The 13474-nt window shown below is 52.0% G+C and overlaps 2 protein-coding genes across 2 annotated transcripts; one reads left to right on the top strand and one right to left on the bottom strand.

The window, feature by feature from the left end:
• Positions 1-2961: 2961 nt before the first annotated feature.
• Positions 2962-8607, top strand: MMP19 (matrix metallopeptidase 19). Its single transcript, XM_080810862.1, has 9 exons — positions 2962-3161; positions 3467-3552; positions 4472-4602; positions 4838-5053; positions 5537-5782; positions 6251-6376; positions 6968-7132; positions 7300-7427; positions 7595-8607. The coding sequence occupies exons 1-9, from the start codon at positions 3072-3074 to the stop codon at positions 8048-8050; spliced, it is 1644 nt and encodes a 547-aa protein (XP_080666988.1). The 5' UTR covers positions 2962-3071; the 3' UTR covers positions 8051-8607.
• Positions 8608-8783: 176 nt separating this feature from the next.
• LOC308347420 (transmembrane protein 198-like) lies at positions 8784-13235 on the bottom strand. The gene is made up of 5 exons (XM_080810867.1): positions 13018-13235; positions 11746-12004; positions 10565-11146; positions 9946-10103; positions 8784-9816 (listed from the first exon to the last, which is right to left on the bottom strand). Exons 2-5 carry the CDS (start codon positions 11918-11920, stop codon positions 9679-9681), a joined length of 1053 nt encoding a protein of 350 aa, XP_080666993.1. The 5' UTR covers positions 11921-12004; positions 13018-13235; the 3' UTR covers positions 8784-9678.
• Between the last annotated feature and the right edge of the window lie 239 nt (positions 13236-13474).

The raw sequence follows: 13474 nt of genomic DNA, 5'->3' as shown, positions 1-13474 counted from the left end.
TTCAGCCAGGGAAAGTTCCTTCTCTCCTGATTCCCTCAGGGCTCAGGGGAAACAGGCCAGAAGCTAAGACTGCATTTCTCTAAATCAAGAGCAGTGTCTGGGCTGGTGAGTTATAACTTATGTTTTTCTCACCTCCAGTTTCCAGTTTCAGGTCCCAGACTTGCTCTTTACAACAGGATGTCCAGCCCCTAGGGGCCACCCCATTCGGGTAAGGGTGGCTGTCAGAGAGGGCGGGTGGTGTTTTTAGAGACCCACTTTTCTTGGACTAAGAGACTCCTGACAAACTTTCGCCATACAACCCATAGCCCTATTACCCCCTTCCCACCCCTATCACTAGAAAATACTCTAAGAATCTAACCTACTTCCTCCTGTTATGGTTTAAAATATTTTAATTAAAAATATTTCCATACACAACTCTATGACCACATTCTGTGGATAGAGAGGGAAACTAGTTTGCAGGAAGGGAGCAAGCAAGCCAAGGAATGCAGGAGTTCTTCCCTCAGAATCAAGTTCTCTTTTTGGGGCAGGCAGAGCACATGTCCTAACCCTTTGCACACATCCCCATATCTCCCGCAGCGAGAGATGACAAATTCAGAGGGAAAAAGAGCTGGGTCAGCCTGGCTCAAGGGGTGGGGGGTTGGTGGATAGGGGTGGCCACTATGTCACTATGGGACCGGTTAGTCATCTGTCCTTCTGCATGTGCCCCCCTGCAGCTCCTGGCTCTAGGGGGTTTTGTCTGGGTGCCTGCGGAAACTCTTGGGAGGCTGCAAAGATCATCACAGGTTGAGCCTGAGGTTCAACTGCTTCCTAGCTGTGTGACCTGAAGCAACCTCAGAAACTCAGTTTCTTTTTCCGTAAGAAGGTATTAATACCAGCCCTGTTGTTGAGGGTAAATGAGGTAAACTATTTCACAGCTTTTATTATTTTACTCTATTCTCTCCTGGCTCCTTAGTTTCTAGATGTGGTTCCATGCCAGAGTGAGTGCCCACCTTTTGTAATCATCTCTCACTAACATATTGTCACAGGTTTTGAAGTGTCCTCCCTGCTCCTTTTTTTTTTTTTTTTACCCCTCACAGGAGGTGCCTAAAGGGAAGGAGATCAGCTATCACATTCATCTTACTTCTTTCTCTCACATCCTCCCTGTCTGTATCCTCCTCTCTCCCCCTCAGTCTCAACTCCTGTCCCTCCTCCATCATCACCATCATCATCACTATTATTATTGTTGTTGTTGTTATTATTATTATTATTATTTTACTATTTCTTATTGCTTTCTCTTCCATTCCAGCCCCAGTCCCTAGGGGCTGAGTCCAGACAGGCTAGAGCTAGAGCTGAACTCAAAGCCACAGAGTTGCAAGAAAATGGGTCAAATTGTTACGAGTGAGTCTCTTCTGGGTAACATTTACTGGTGGCTTTCATGTTCTTCCTTGTTTATTTTGGTATTTTCCAAATTTACTACAATGAGCGAAGAACAACTTCTATTCAGGAAAAAGGAAAAATGTACTTATTTGTTTATTTTTAAAGATATTATTTATTTATGTATTTGACGGAGAGCAAAGGAGCACAAGCAGGGGGAGCACAAGCTCCCCTAAGTGGGAGCCCGACAATGTGGAACTCCATCCCAGGACCCTGGAATCATGACCTGAGACCAAGGCAGACGCTTAACTGACGGAGCCAGCCAGGCACCCAAGAGAAAACTTTAATCAGAAAAAAATTATAATTTTCAACTGGACCATGTCCTGTTCTCAAAAAAGGAGGGAGTGAGGGGTGGAGGGTGGAAAGGGGGGGAGAAGAACAAAGTTGCGAAAGAACCCTGCAGTGAGCTGAGTGAGAGGAGAGCTGGTTCCTAAACCCCGTCATTTCCTGGGGACATCAGCCTTGATGATGGCCTCAGTCATGGCCTTTGTCACTTATTGGTCAGAAGGTCTCTGTCCTTCCTTGCCTGTCACTGGCCATTTGGGACTTAGTCACCTGATTATTACCCAGTTGAGGGCTGGGTGGGTCAAGGGCTCAGCATCATCAAGGGCAACAATGTGAGTCAGTAGTATCCCCCACCATGACCCAGGAGTGTGAAGGGTTCCCCTGTAAAGCCTGCCAGTCTTATAGCATAGCATATGCAAAAGGGCTTGGCATTGGGGTCCTACTGAGAATGTGAGTTCAGTAACCCTTTCTCCCAGTCCTGTCCTTACTTCTTTGTGCATTTGAAGGATATGCAAATGTGTGACGCATAAATGAGAGTGGAATCCTTAGTGGCTCCTAAACATTTGAAGAACAAAACTGAGAGTCATCAGTGTGGTGGATGGAAAGAGTATGGGTTATGATCGGTTATGGAGTCAGCAGAGTGATTTGAATCTAGCCAGATCAGTTGGGAGCTTCATGTGCTCAGTCAAGTTCCCTCTCTGGGTCTCCATTTCCTCTTATAAAAAGTGGACAAAAAACCAAAACAAAAACAAAAAACAAGAGGCAAACCAAAAACCAAACAAATGGATGCCTGAGTGGCTTGGTCGGTAAATCTGCTCCCTTTGGTTCAGGTCATAATCCCAGGGTCCTGAAACCCGAGCACCTAAGTTGCTCCCTTACCCTTCAGTTTTATTTTTTTTTCCTATCGTTTTACAGACAGGGACCTATGAAGGTTGAAGATGAGGAGTTTGCTGCCCCAAGGTTCCTGGGGCACAAGAATGTCCAACTCCAGGGGATAGCCATGGTCCCTATCCTGGTCTCTGCTGGGATTCTGCTTCTCCTACTGCCAGGATGCTCACCCCCAGGACAGTTTGAAAAGTCTTCCCATCTCCAGGGGAGGACTCTGTGGGAATGGGTTGGGGGCTCTTCTTGACAGAAGCTCTGTGGCAGGGCAGGGGTTAATGGTGAATTGCAACATATCTCTGGGCTGAGTCACCTCCCACTGCCACTCCCCCCAATTTCCCTCCTCTGAAGTTTTATAAAGAGGGCCAGAGACTGGAGAGTGGAAAGAACTGGAGGCAGGAGTGCCCCCCCACAATCCTGCTCCCCCAAGTTCCCAGAGATCTCAGGGCAGAAGGCCCAGACGGCCTCTGAAGTTATTGCCTGGTTCGACCATGGACTGGCAGTGGCTGTGGCTGGGCTTCTTACTCCCTATGACAGTCTCAGGCCGGGCCCTGGGGCCTGCAGGGAAAGAGACAGCAGTGGTGAGTCCTCCAGGGAAGGAGGGACCCAGGCCCAGGAAGGGATTGGGGTACTATGCCACAGTCCCACCCAAGCCTCCCTCCTGACCTTCAACCTGCCTTTCTCTTCCTTCTTCTGCTCCATGATCTACTCCCACCCATCTCACACTTCTTGTCTTTGTTCCACCTGAGCCCCTTCCCTGAGATGCCCTTCCTTTAGTCCTTCCATGTCTGTCCCCTCCTATCCTCATGGGTCTGTTAGGCCACTGAGAAGTTTTACCCTGAGACTCATTCCCTTTTTATTCTGCTTACTGTGACCCCCATCATAGGATTACCTGTTGCAATATGGGTACCTACAGAAGCCTCTAGAAGGACCTGATGACTTCAGGCCAGAAGATATTATGGAGGCTCTGAGGTGAGAGGTCATAAGGCACATGCCTTATTAAGGGTCAAGGTTGCAAGGTCATCTTTCCATCTTCTTTTTCCATCCCTTCCTCTCACCAGGCCCACTTCTGCCTGACCCCAATCCATGTTGGGGAGCTAGGGAATGGGTTGCTATCACTCTTGGGGGGGTGGGGCATGGAATGAGATGGGGATTCAAAGATGAGGAGCAGTCATTGGATCTTCTTAGACCCTGAGCATCCCTTTGGAGGCTCCATTCCACATTGTATCCAATACACTATTAGCGACATCCCACATGAAGCATAATTTACAGATAAAACTATGAGTCGAGTTGATTTGGAGTTGAGTTGTTGGGATGATGTTGCTTTTTGTGGACATTTAATTCAGCATTTATTTCTATTTTGAAGTTTTCTTTCCCTATTTTGGATCTAATGGGTAGTTTTTCTTTCTGCTCTCAGCTGTGTTCACAGTTCCTTGAAAAGCCACAGTGCCTGCAGGGCCTGAGCTTCAAAATTGCCCCAGAGCAGGCTGGGCTGGGAGGGGAGTCCAGCCAGGAGGAGAAGGCTAAGGGAGGACAGGCTCTCCGGTTGGACCAGTGGTGGGAGAACCTCCAGAGCAGGGGGCGGGGCACTTCCCCAGAGCAGACGAAGTTTAGAAATTGCGGTAAGGGAAGAAGGCTACACCTGAGGGAAACCTTACCCAAATAAGAGACTGAAGGTGGGGAGGTGAAGCTGGAGTATTGCTATTTCTGCAGAACAGAAGAGAAAGTCCTAATTATGAAGACTGGATACGGGAGTGACCCCATCAGTTTTAGAGATCCTGTGCCATTGTCACCTACCACTGTGGGCAGAAGGGGCCAAAGAGCTATCCCCAGTTTCCAGTCATTCCAGACTCCCCTGCCCTGCTGGGCCCATCCCTCTCCCTCTTTTCAGAGCTTTTCAGGAAGCATCTGAGCTGCCAGTCTCAGGTCAGCTGGATGATGCCACAAGGGCCCGCATGGGGCAGCCCCGTTGTGGCCTGGAGGACCCCTTCAACCAGAAGACCCTTAAATACCTCCTGCTGGGTGAGGACTGAGACTGGGAAAGGGAGGGAAAGGAGGCTGTGGCATAGCTCTGGAGTACAGGTGGCATTGGGACAGGCTGGTCCAGCTCAGCGTTGAATGGATGATCACCTGGTGATTAACTGATCATTGCCTGCCTGGAGACATAACTTTTTTGAGCAAATGCCTAGACTCAGGGGAGCTCTTTGGGGTTGGCAGAGGATCTCTGTTTATAATCTATTTTCCGTCCCATAATCAGGCCGCTGGAGAAAGAAGCACCTGACCTTCCGCATCTTGAACCTGCCTTCCACCCTCCCGCCCCACACAGCCCGGGCTGCCCTGCTTCAAGCCTTCCAGTACTGGAGCAATGTGGCCCCCCTGACCTTCCGGGAGGTGCAGGCTGGCTTCGCTGACATCCGCCTCTCCTTCCATGGCCGTCAGACACCATACTGCTCTAATTCCTTTGATGGGCCTGGTAGGCACCAGCTCTCGGTTCCCACCTCACAGACATTTGAGATGACCTCTGTCCCATTGAGCCAGTGATTCTGCAACCTTAATGTTCAGGCTGCTCCCTATGCCCAACTGCACCCTACACTCTCTAACCACCTTCTAACATTCTCTTAGAGAGCAGCTGGTCACCTCCCTGGGGTCTTACCAAGTTTCCTCTTTGAAGCTTATGCTTTAGTCCTTGGTTTAAGTTCCCCTGCTCAAGACACCCCTCAGAGAGGACTGGGCCAGAGAGAAGAGAGTGGTTGAGAAGTATAGAGACAGAGGGATGGACAACGCAGAGAGAACTGGGTGATGACAAGGGGAGGTGAAAATTGAGAGAGAGGCATCTGAGAGACTGAATACAGCTGGAAATTTAAGGGAATGGAGAAATTGGGGTTTATAACATGCAGGGGATGCTTTAGCCTAGGAGACTCTGACCTCCTTCCTGTCCACCTTTGTCTTTGTCCAGGGAGGGTCCTGGCCCATGCTGACATCCCAGAGCTGGGCAGTGTGCACTTTGATGAAGATGAACTCTGGACTGAGAGGACTTACCGGGGGGTGAACCTGCGTATCATTGCAGCCCACGAACTGGGCCATGCCCTGGGGCTTGGGCACTCTCGATATACGCAGGCCCTCATGGCTCCTGTCTATGCTGGCTACCGGCCCCACTTCAAGCTGCACCCAGATGATGTGGCAGGGATTCAGGCTCTCTACGGTTAGTTTTTTTCCCTCAGGTTACAGCTAATTATGACCCCTAGTGATCCTGAGGTCAGTGTGACCAGCATCTCTTCAGGCTGAAGAGACTGGTCTAACCTCCATGGTGGGAAATGACTTGGCTTCTTTCTCTTCCTCCTGCCCAGTTATTTAGGCTTCTTCTTTTTCGGGAGTTGTTTTTCTGACACTTCCATGTCTGATCTTCCTTTCAGGACTCTCTCTCCTCTTACCCGTTCTTGGGGATGAAGAAGAATCAGTGTTCCAGCAAACTTCCTTCCTCCTTTCTGGTGCCTCTCAAAACTAAAATGTGTCTCCTGTCGATATCAATATGATCTTGCCTCCCACCAAGAGAAATTCTCTAGGATTCCCTTTTCCACTTTCTATGGGGACTCTGAGGCAAACTTATGGAAGAGTGGGGAGGCCAGGTGCTGTGAGTTCTCTCCTTGAGCAGCATTATGTGGCCTTGCAGGGAAGAAGAACCCAGAGATAGAAGATGCGGAAGAAGAGGTGGAGCTCCCCACTGTACCACATGTACCCACAGAACCCAGTCCCATGCCAGACCCCTGCAGTGGTGACCTGGATGCCATGATGTTGGGTGAGGCCCTTCCCCTCCAGGCTATAGGCAGGCAGTGGCAGCAGCCCACTGATCTTGAGACCTGGACAAATGGGAATGACGTGGGACCTCAGCATGAGTGGAAGAGGTTAGATACCAGACAGGGGTTAGTGGCCGTGGAAGAAGGCACGTGGCAAAGGCTTCAGAGCCAAATTGAAGGTGGGCTAGGTGGGCATTTACCTCAGTGGCTTCCCTATAAGGGCCACCAAAACATATCTGGTAATACAGCAAAGTGAAGAAAACTCTATTTCCTAGAATGTCTATTAGAGAAGGTATCATACCTGCATAGGAGGACAACTTGGAAGCTACTTGGAATGGGAGGTGAGGTCCCCAAAGGTGAGCTATCTGCAGGGTTTTTGTTTTATTGAGTGACTCAGAGCTGAATTGGTCTGAATAACAAAGAGGCTGAACACGGAGCCTTCCTTCTCTACCTTAATCCTCTCTTTAAATTAAAGTCGAATGAAGTTTTGAGGCCCAGCCTGTGGGAGGAGAGCAAATTATCAGCCTGCCTGCGGTGCCCGTAAGTCTTTATTTGACCCAAGTCTTTTTGACTTGTCCACACTTTACCCTCAGGGCCCCGCGGGAAGACTTATGCCTTCAAGGGGGACTACGTGTGGACGGTGACCGATTCAGGGCTGGGTCCCTTGTTCCAAGTGTCTGCCCTTTGGGAGGGGCTCCCAGGAAACCTAGATGCTGCTGTCTACTCTCCTCGAACACAATGGATTCACTTCTTTAAGGGTAAAAGAGACTGGTTTACCGTGGGTGTGTTACCTGAGGAGGGCCTACGATTAAAGAAGCCATAAAAGGGAGGGAGAGATGAGAAGTTTCTGGAAGGGTGGAATGGGAGAACCAAAAGCTATCACCTGGAGACAGACATAACATGTTCGTTCCTTGCCTGCTCTCAGGAGACAAGGTGTGGCGCTATATTAATTTCAAGATGTCTCCTGGCTTCCCCAAGAAACTGAACAGGGTAGAACCCAACCTGGATGCAGCTCTCTATTGGCCTTTCAACCAAAAGGTGTTCCTCTTTAAGGTACAGAGTTCAAAGCAAGGGCAAATCCCTTCTTAGGAGGGGTGGGCTACCTCACACTGAGAAGTGGACTTGCTCTTGAAGAGAGATCATTTGCAGCTGGGGGTAGATGTGGGGATCCTTAAGCTCTCTCCTTATCCTCTTCTTCTCCCTACCCACCCTACTCCTAGGGCTCCGGGTACTGGCAGTGGGACGAGCTGGCCCGAACTGACTTCAGCCACTACCCTAAACCAATCAAAGGCTTGTTTACCGGAGCGCCAAACCAGCCCTCTGCTGCTATGAGCTGGCGGGATGGCCAGGTCTATTTCTTCAAGGGTAAACAATACTGGCGTCTTAACAGGCAGCTTCGAGGAGAGAAAGGCTATCCCAGAGATACTGCCCACCACTGGATGCACTGTCATCCCCAGACCTCAGACCCCACTCTGTCAGGTGGAGATGCCACTTCTTCATCCTCAGGCACTGACCACTCTGCCATAGGAACCACCGTGGGTTCCACTTCCTCAGCCATAGGTACCACCTTGAACACTGACCACCCACCCAGAGACCCTATCTTGGACATTAGCCCCTCAGCCACAGGCTCCCCCACCCTTCCATTCCCTGGTAATGTCACCGGCCCAGAGGCCTGAGAGGAGTCAAAGGCTCCCTAGGCTGCGGGGGCTGCAGCAGGGGGATGAACAATAGACTTCAGGGCTTGAAAGGTCCCAGCTCCAGCCACCACTCCTCTGTGCTCTTACCCTCCTGGGCAGTGACTCCCTAACTCTGGGTCAGCTCCCAACTCTATACATCCCTTCGCTCATCCTACACAGCACCTTCCAACTGTGTTATCTACTGTCTGGAAGACAGCAGTAGAAGGAAGGCATCCCTCAGGACCTTGGCTGATGGGTGGCAACAGCTGGGAAGCTAAATGCCTGGGTCCCATTCTTCCCAGACAAAGTGCAAGAAAAGGGCATGGCCAGTAAAATGAGCAAGGGCTTTGGAACCCTTTAAGAATCACATTTACTTGCTTATGACTTTGGGCAAGTTAATTAACCTCATTGAGCCTCAGATTCCCCATCTGCTCAATAAGGTTAATACTCGTCCCGCAGGGTGTTTGCATTAAATGAAATACTTTTTGTGAAGTGCAGGGCACAATGTCTGGCACATTTGTGCTTAATAAAGGCTAACTCCATGTTCGTTAAAGAGGACTGAACAGCTCTTCCTCTGGCTATGTGTGTGTGTAGCTGTGAGTCCGGTAGTCCAGTCCGGTGAGGATAGCAGTATCAGATCTTTAGGGGACCAGAGGACTTATCAGTCTGGCTAACTGTCTGGGGGTGCAGAGAAAGAAAAGAGCAGCAACAGCAGAGGCTGGACTCCCTGGTTCAGTGTTCAATGCCATTTTATTCACATACTCCATGTTCTTCCTCCCTCCCATCATAGCTTTGTTGCCCAGGGGAGGAACACATCTTCCTTCATGCTGTCGGGGGAACCAGGGAGCAGACTCTGAGCAGGAGAATCAGAGGAGGGAGTTAGAATGGGTTAGTGGCTGGGACAAAGTTCTAGTGAAGGAGATTAGCATCACCTACGATGAGAAGCAGAGAAGGCACTTGTCTCCCATGCAGCGGTGAAGACCAGGCTGCTGTGGGCAAAAGGGCAAGACTCTGGCATGTGTGCCAGTGATCTCCCCTTGGAGAAGTAGACAGCTGTGGGGGGAGGCAGGTTCTGTGCCACGCATTGCCCCGTGGTCTTCCCCACATTAAGGAGAGAAAGGGAAGCACCATGGAGAGGACGGTATTCCCAAATGAGGTAGGAGAATGGGACTTGAGCCTATGGAAGCCAGGAGCTCCTCTGTGCCCTTCTCCCCATCGAATAGCTATCAAGTGCTTTAGGGAGCTTCCTGGTTTTCTGTAGGTCCTACAACAACAAAACCCCCTATTCTACCATTGTGAGGCACACTGAGGCAAGTATGTAAAAGGCTCTTTGGGTAAGGGCCCTCCTTGGTTTGGAGGGAATTAGGAAGCCAGTTACTCTAGGGGCAGGGTACCTCTATTATTGGACAGAGGTAGGTACTCCTTCCATTCCTCTCCCTTCCCCACAAGATTCCCCTTTATCTGTCCCTGAAACATATCCCTACTGGACTGGTCTGGGTTGGAGTACAGATCCTATCCCCAGTGACAGAGGTGGGGAAGTTTGTGTGTGGGTCCTGTGGGCTCAGGCCCTGCACACTTGGTGTTCCAAGGCCCTTGCTAGGGGTCGAAGCATCAGTGGAGGTTTAGGCTCAGGTCCGGGTGGAACCAGAAGGTGTGGTGAGGGGTAGAGTGGAACCACAGTCGGAATCCAGGTCCAGGATGGTGTGGGGGGCTGTGGCCTGGGGGCCTGGTCCCAGTTGGCGCTCTCGAAGGCTCTGGAGATAACTCTGGAGAGGCACAGGGCAGAGAGGGCAGAAGGTAGGGCCTGGGTCAGAACCCCCCACCCCCTACCCCGACCCCAGCCATCCCCATGTGTCCTCTGCCCCATCCCCAGGTGTGCCCCTCCCCTCACTCACAGGAGCCAGACTATCAGCGGGGCTCCGGGTATTGGAGGGAAGCTGGCGCCGGTAGCTGCCTTCACAGAGCCCCAGCCCAGGGGATGTCCGGTGCAACTTGGCCTCTTGCTGGCGGATCCGAAGGAGTTGAAGATGCCTTCGCTGGTGGCTCAAGACCACTGCTTGGGAGGGGGGCCATACGGACTCAGGGAGGCCTCTTTAGACCCTGAATTCTACCCCCAAACACCCTTACCCTCTACAGAAACCCATTTGATCTCCCTATTGTGTCTCTCTCAAACCTCATTTCCTCCCTGGTTATTCTGAAAGAAACTCTTCTTTGGAACCCTCCTGTACTTTCCTCTTGGACTTCCCTGAGACCTTTCTTTCCTTCCATAATAGTCCCCAGGAACTAACTCCTCTCTGCTTCCTCTGACAATTTTTCCTCATTCTTACCCAGACCATTGGCTCCTCCAACTCGAACTTCCTTTCAATGCCCTACCTCATTCACCTCGGACACCACCACCCTTAAGTGTGTTTTCCCCCTTCCCACCCCTCCTCCCGCCACCGCCCTGTCAAGTCTGGGAACTGGGGACATGAGAAGGCACAGGTTGGCTGCTTCTGTACCATGGCACTAACTCACCATTGGCGTGGCCTCCATGTTCCTCATCCATGAGCTTCCACTGGGCCAGGGCCCCAAGGGCCCCCAGGGCTGGCCAGGTGCCCAGCAAGACCCAGCTATACCAGCAGAGAGGAGGCAAGGCTGGAAGTGCCTGCAAGCGTTGGCCCAGCCGACTGCCCAGTGCCAGCCCCTCTAGGAAGTAGTCAGCACAGGCCACCAGCACCGCAGCACCCAGCAGGGCTGTGCCCAGAACTGTGAATGGACGTGGCCACCGAAGTGTGAGCAGGGCTCCCAGGAGTGCCAGCCCCACCAGCCCCCCAGCTGGCACCCAGGCTGAAGGTGGTTGGTAGATGGGCTCTGTGCCCAGCAGGGCCCCGGCACCCAGGGTCAGGCCTAGCAGGAGACCAGTCAGGAAGAGCCCAACGCTGCGAACCAACATGGTGACCAGGCCACAGAGGAGTCCGATGCCCAGCGCAATGCCCGCGCTCACCTCCAGGCTCAGCTGTGTTTCTAGCACTCGCTCCTTGTGGCACAGCAGGAAGATCACCAGAGCTCCCGACAGCAGGCCCGAGAGAAACATTACTGCCTTGAAGCAGCGGTAGCCTGGGAAGGGAAGCAGGAGGCACTGAGAGACAGAAAGGAGACATCTATAGGGATGGCTCTGATGAATTAGAAGGGAGAGGAGTGGCTAATCAGAGGGGCAGAAGACAGGAGCAGCAGCCAAGGGACCTCAAGGCAAGGGGCAGAAAGGGATCATCTCAGGAAAGGCAGGGACCTTCCAAAAACTGTGAGGGGGTGGGAGGAAAAAAATCAGGAGGTAAGATGGATACATTGCGGGGAATAAATACGGAAGGAAGGTTTAGTACTTCCAGGGATGGTAGACAGGAAGAAATCAGCACAGGCCAATTCAGGTTATTGGGGAAGGGTTGAAGAAGACTTAAACATGGAGGATAATGTGGGAATGGAGTTTTGAGGTAGGGGGAAGGGAGAGGCAAGTGAGAATTGGCAAGGGTCAGAGCTAGAGGGCATGGATATAGGGTGTGGACAAGAAGAGCTGGCAAGAGCAGCATGGGCTCCACTGAAGGTAGGGATCCCCTGACAGAAGAATAGAGGTGGCCCAGAAGCAAAGGAGAAAGTTGGCATCATCCTTGAGGGTGACAGTTTTGGGCAGCTTCCCCCCAGAATCCTGGCCCTGCCCTCACCGAAGCAGCAGTAGATGATTCCAAAGCAGCAGCAAAGAGCACACACCAGGGCGGGTGCCAGTTCAGGATTGTCCTGGGGTTCCAAGACACATCTTGGGTCTGGAGGCTCTGGGAGTTGTTGATTAAAGGGCCTGGGGTCAGAGGTCATGGCCAGGGGCAACAGGGCTTCCTCCATGGCCGAAGAAAAGGTGATCCCAGAGGGGAAGATCAGTGTCAGCTCCTCTCATCCATCCATGAATATCTTGAGGGGGTTGGGAACCTGCAAGGGGTAGGGGGCAGGAACTCAGGTGCCCAGGAATCTTGAGAATTCTGTACCTCTGCTTCTTATGAAGAAAGGCCAATTTCAGGAGGGAGCATGGCCTTGCTGGAGTAACTGAAAAAATCCACAGGATTGGGTCAAGGTGAACCAGCTGTCTTTTTACTACCCCCTGAAACAAGGACACGAAGTAAAACTTAAACTAAAATCTTATAAGGTGAAACTTTATCTGCTCCCTAGCTTCCCAGGGTGGGAAGAGTAGAAAGTCCTAGGTCAGTGGAAGGAGGGGCCCAGGGACACTAGTGAGACTGGGCGCTAAAGGCCAGCAGCTTGTTCCAGCTAAAAAGAAAGCTTGCCCCATCTGCAGCTGGGACTCAATACTACCTCACTGGACTGGGAAAGGTGGGGTTAATTGAGGGGGTAGGAGGAGAAAGAGGAGAAAATGAGTCATGGTGGGGTCTCTGGACAGCTGTTCCAACCCCAGGGAAGGAAGAGGGGAGAAAAGAAACAGACACCAAAAGAGTTTGGGACAAGGAATGGAGTAGAGAGAGTCCCCACACTTTGCCAAGGTTCTGGAGCCCCAGCTCAGGTGGAGATGGAGTTGTTGGGGTCAAGGGGCATCCGGCCACAGTCCAGTTCCCATGGTCCCTCTTGGACTAAGCAGGCACCTTGCCCACAGACATCTCACATCCTGGTATACCGCCTCTTGCTCCTCCTTTCAGGACATTGGTGGGACTTTTCCTACCCCTCCCTTTCCCCCGGGGGTGTCGGGGCTGCCAGTAGGATTTGAATTCGGCTCCTGAAAGGAGAACACCAAGGAGGGGCTGGTACTGGGGGCACTGTGGGAGTGGGGTAGGAGGGATGCAGGCACTTTCATCTGTCTTCTTTTGGACACCAAGGTCCTAACAGGCTAGAGGGTTGGCGTGGGGATTCCCTGGGGCTCCTCTCTTCAATCCGCTTGGAAGTCTAGGGACTCTAAACAAGGACAGATTGGAGAAGGAGTGTTAACTACTCACCACCCTGCCAGGGCTCAGGAGAGGAAGGGGTAGAAGTGCTTCCCTAACCCCCCTGCTGCATCCTTGCCCGGAGGTCCTAGGCGTCGGGGCGGCTGTCGGGCGAGGGCACCCCCAGGGTCACTCTGTTCGTTGCCCCCTAAACTCTTGCAAGCCGAAGCCCAAGCCCCGTGAGCTAAATGCAACCAGCCTGGGGGTGGAGGAAGGGGACAGGGTGTGTGGGGGGTGACATCACGGGGCGGGCCCCTCCAACTCTTTTCCCCTTGGGTGGGGGGGGGACCCAGTTTGCCCACTGCTCTAGGCTGGGACCAGAGATCCCCCAGCCGTAGCAGGGACAGGTTTTGGGGACACCACAAGACGTTTGGGGAAAGATCTCTGAATGCTCAGGCGATGACTCGACAACTAGACGCTCTCAAACTCCCAACTGGGGTCCCAGCGCCCCCCTAGCCCCGGCTTGGTT

Source organism: Martes martes (genome assembly GCF_963455335.1).
Source record: "Martes martes genome assembly, chromosome: 8".
NCBI lineage: Eukaryota > Metazoa > Chordata > Mammalia > Carnivora > Mustelidae > Martes > Martes martes.
Note: the sequence above shows the minus strand (reverse complement) of the source record. Positions and strands in the feature narration are given on the sequence as shown.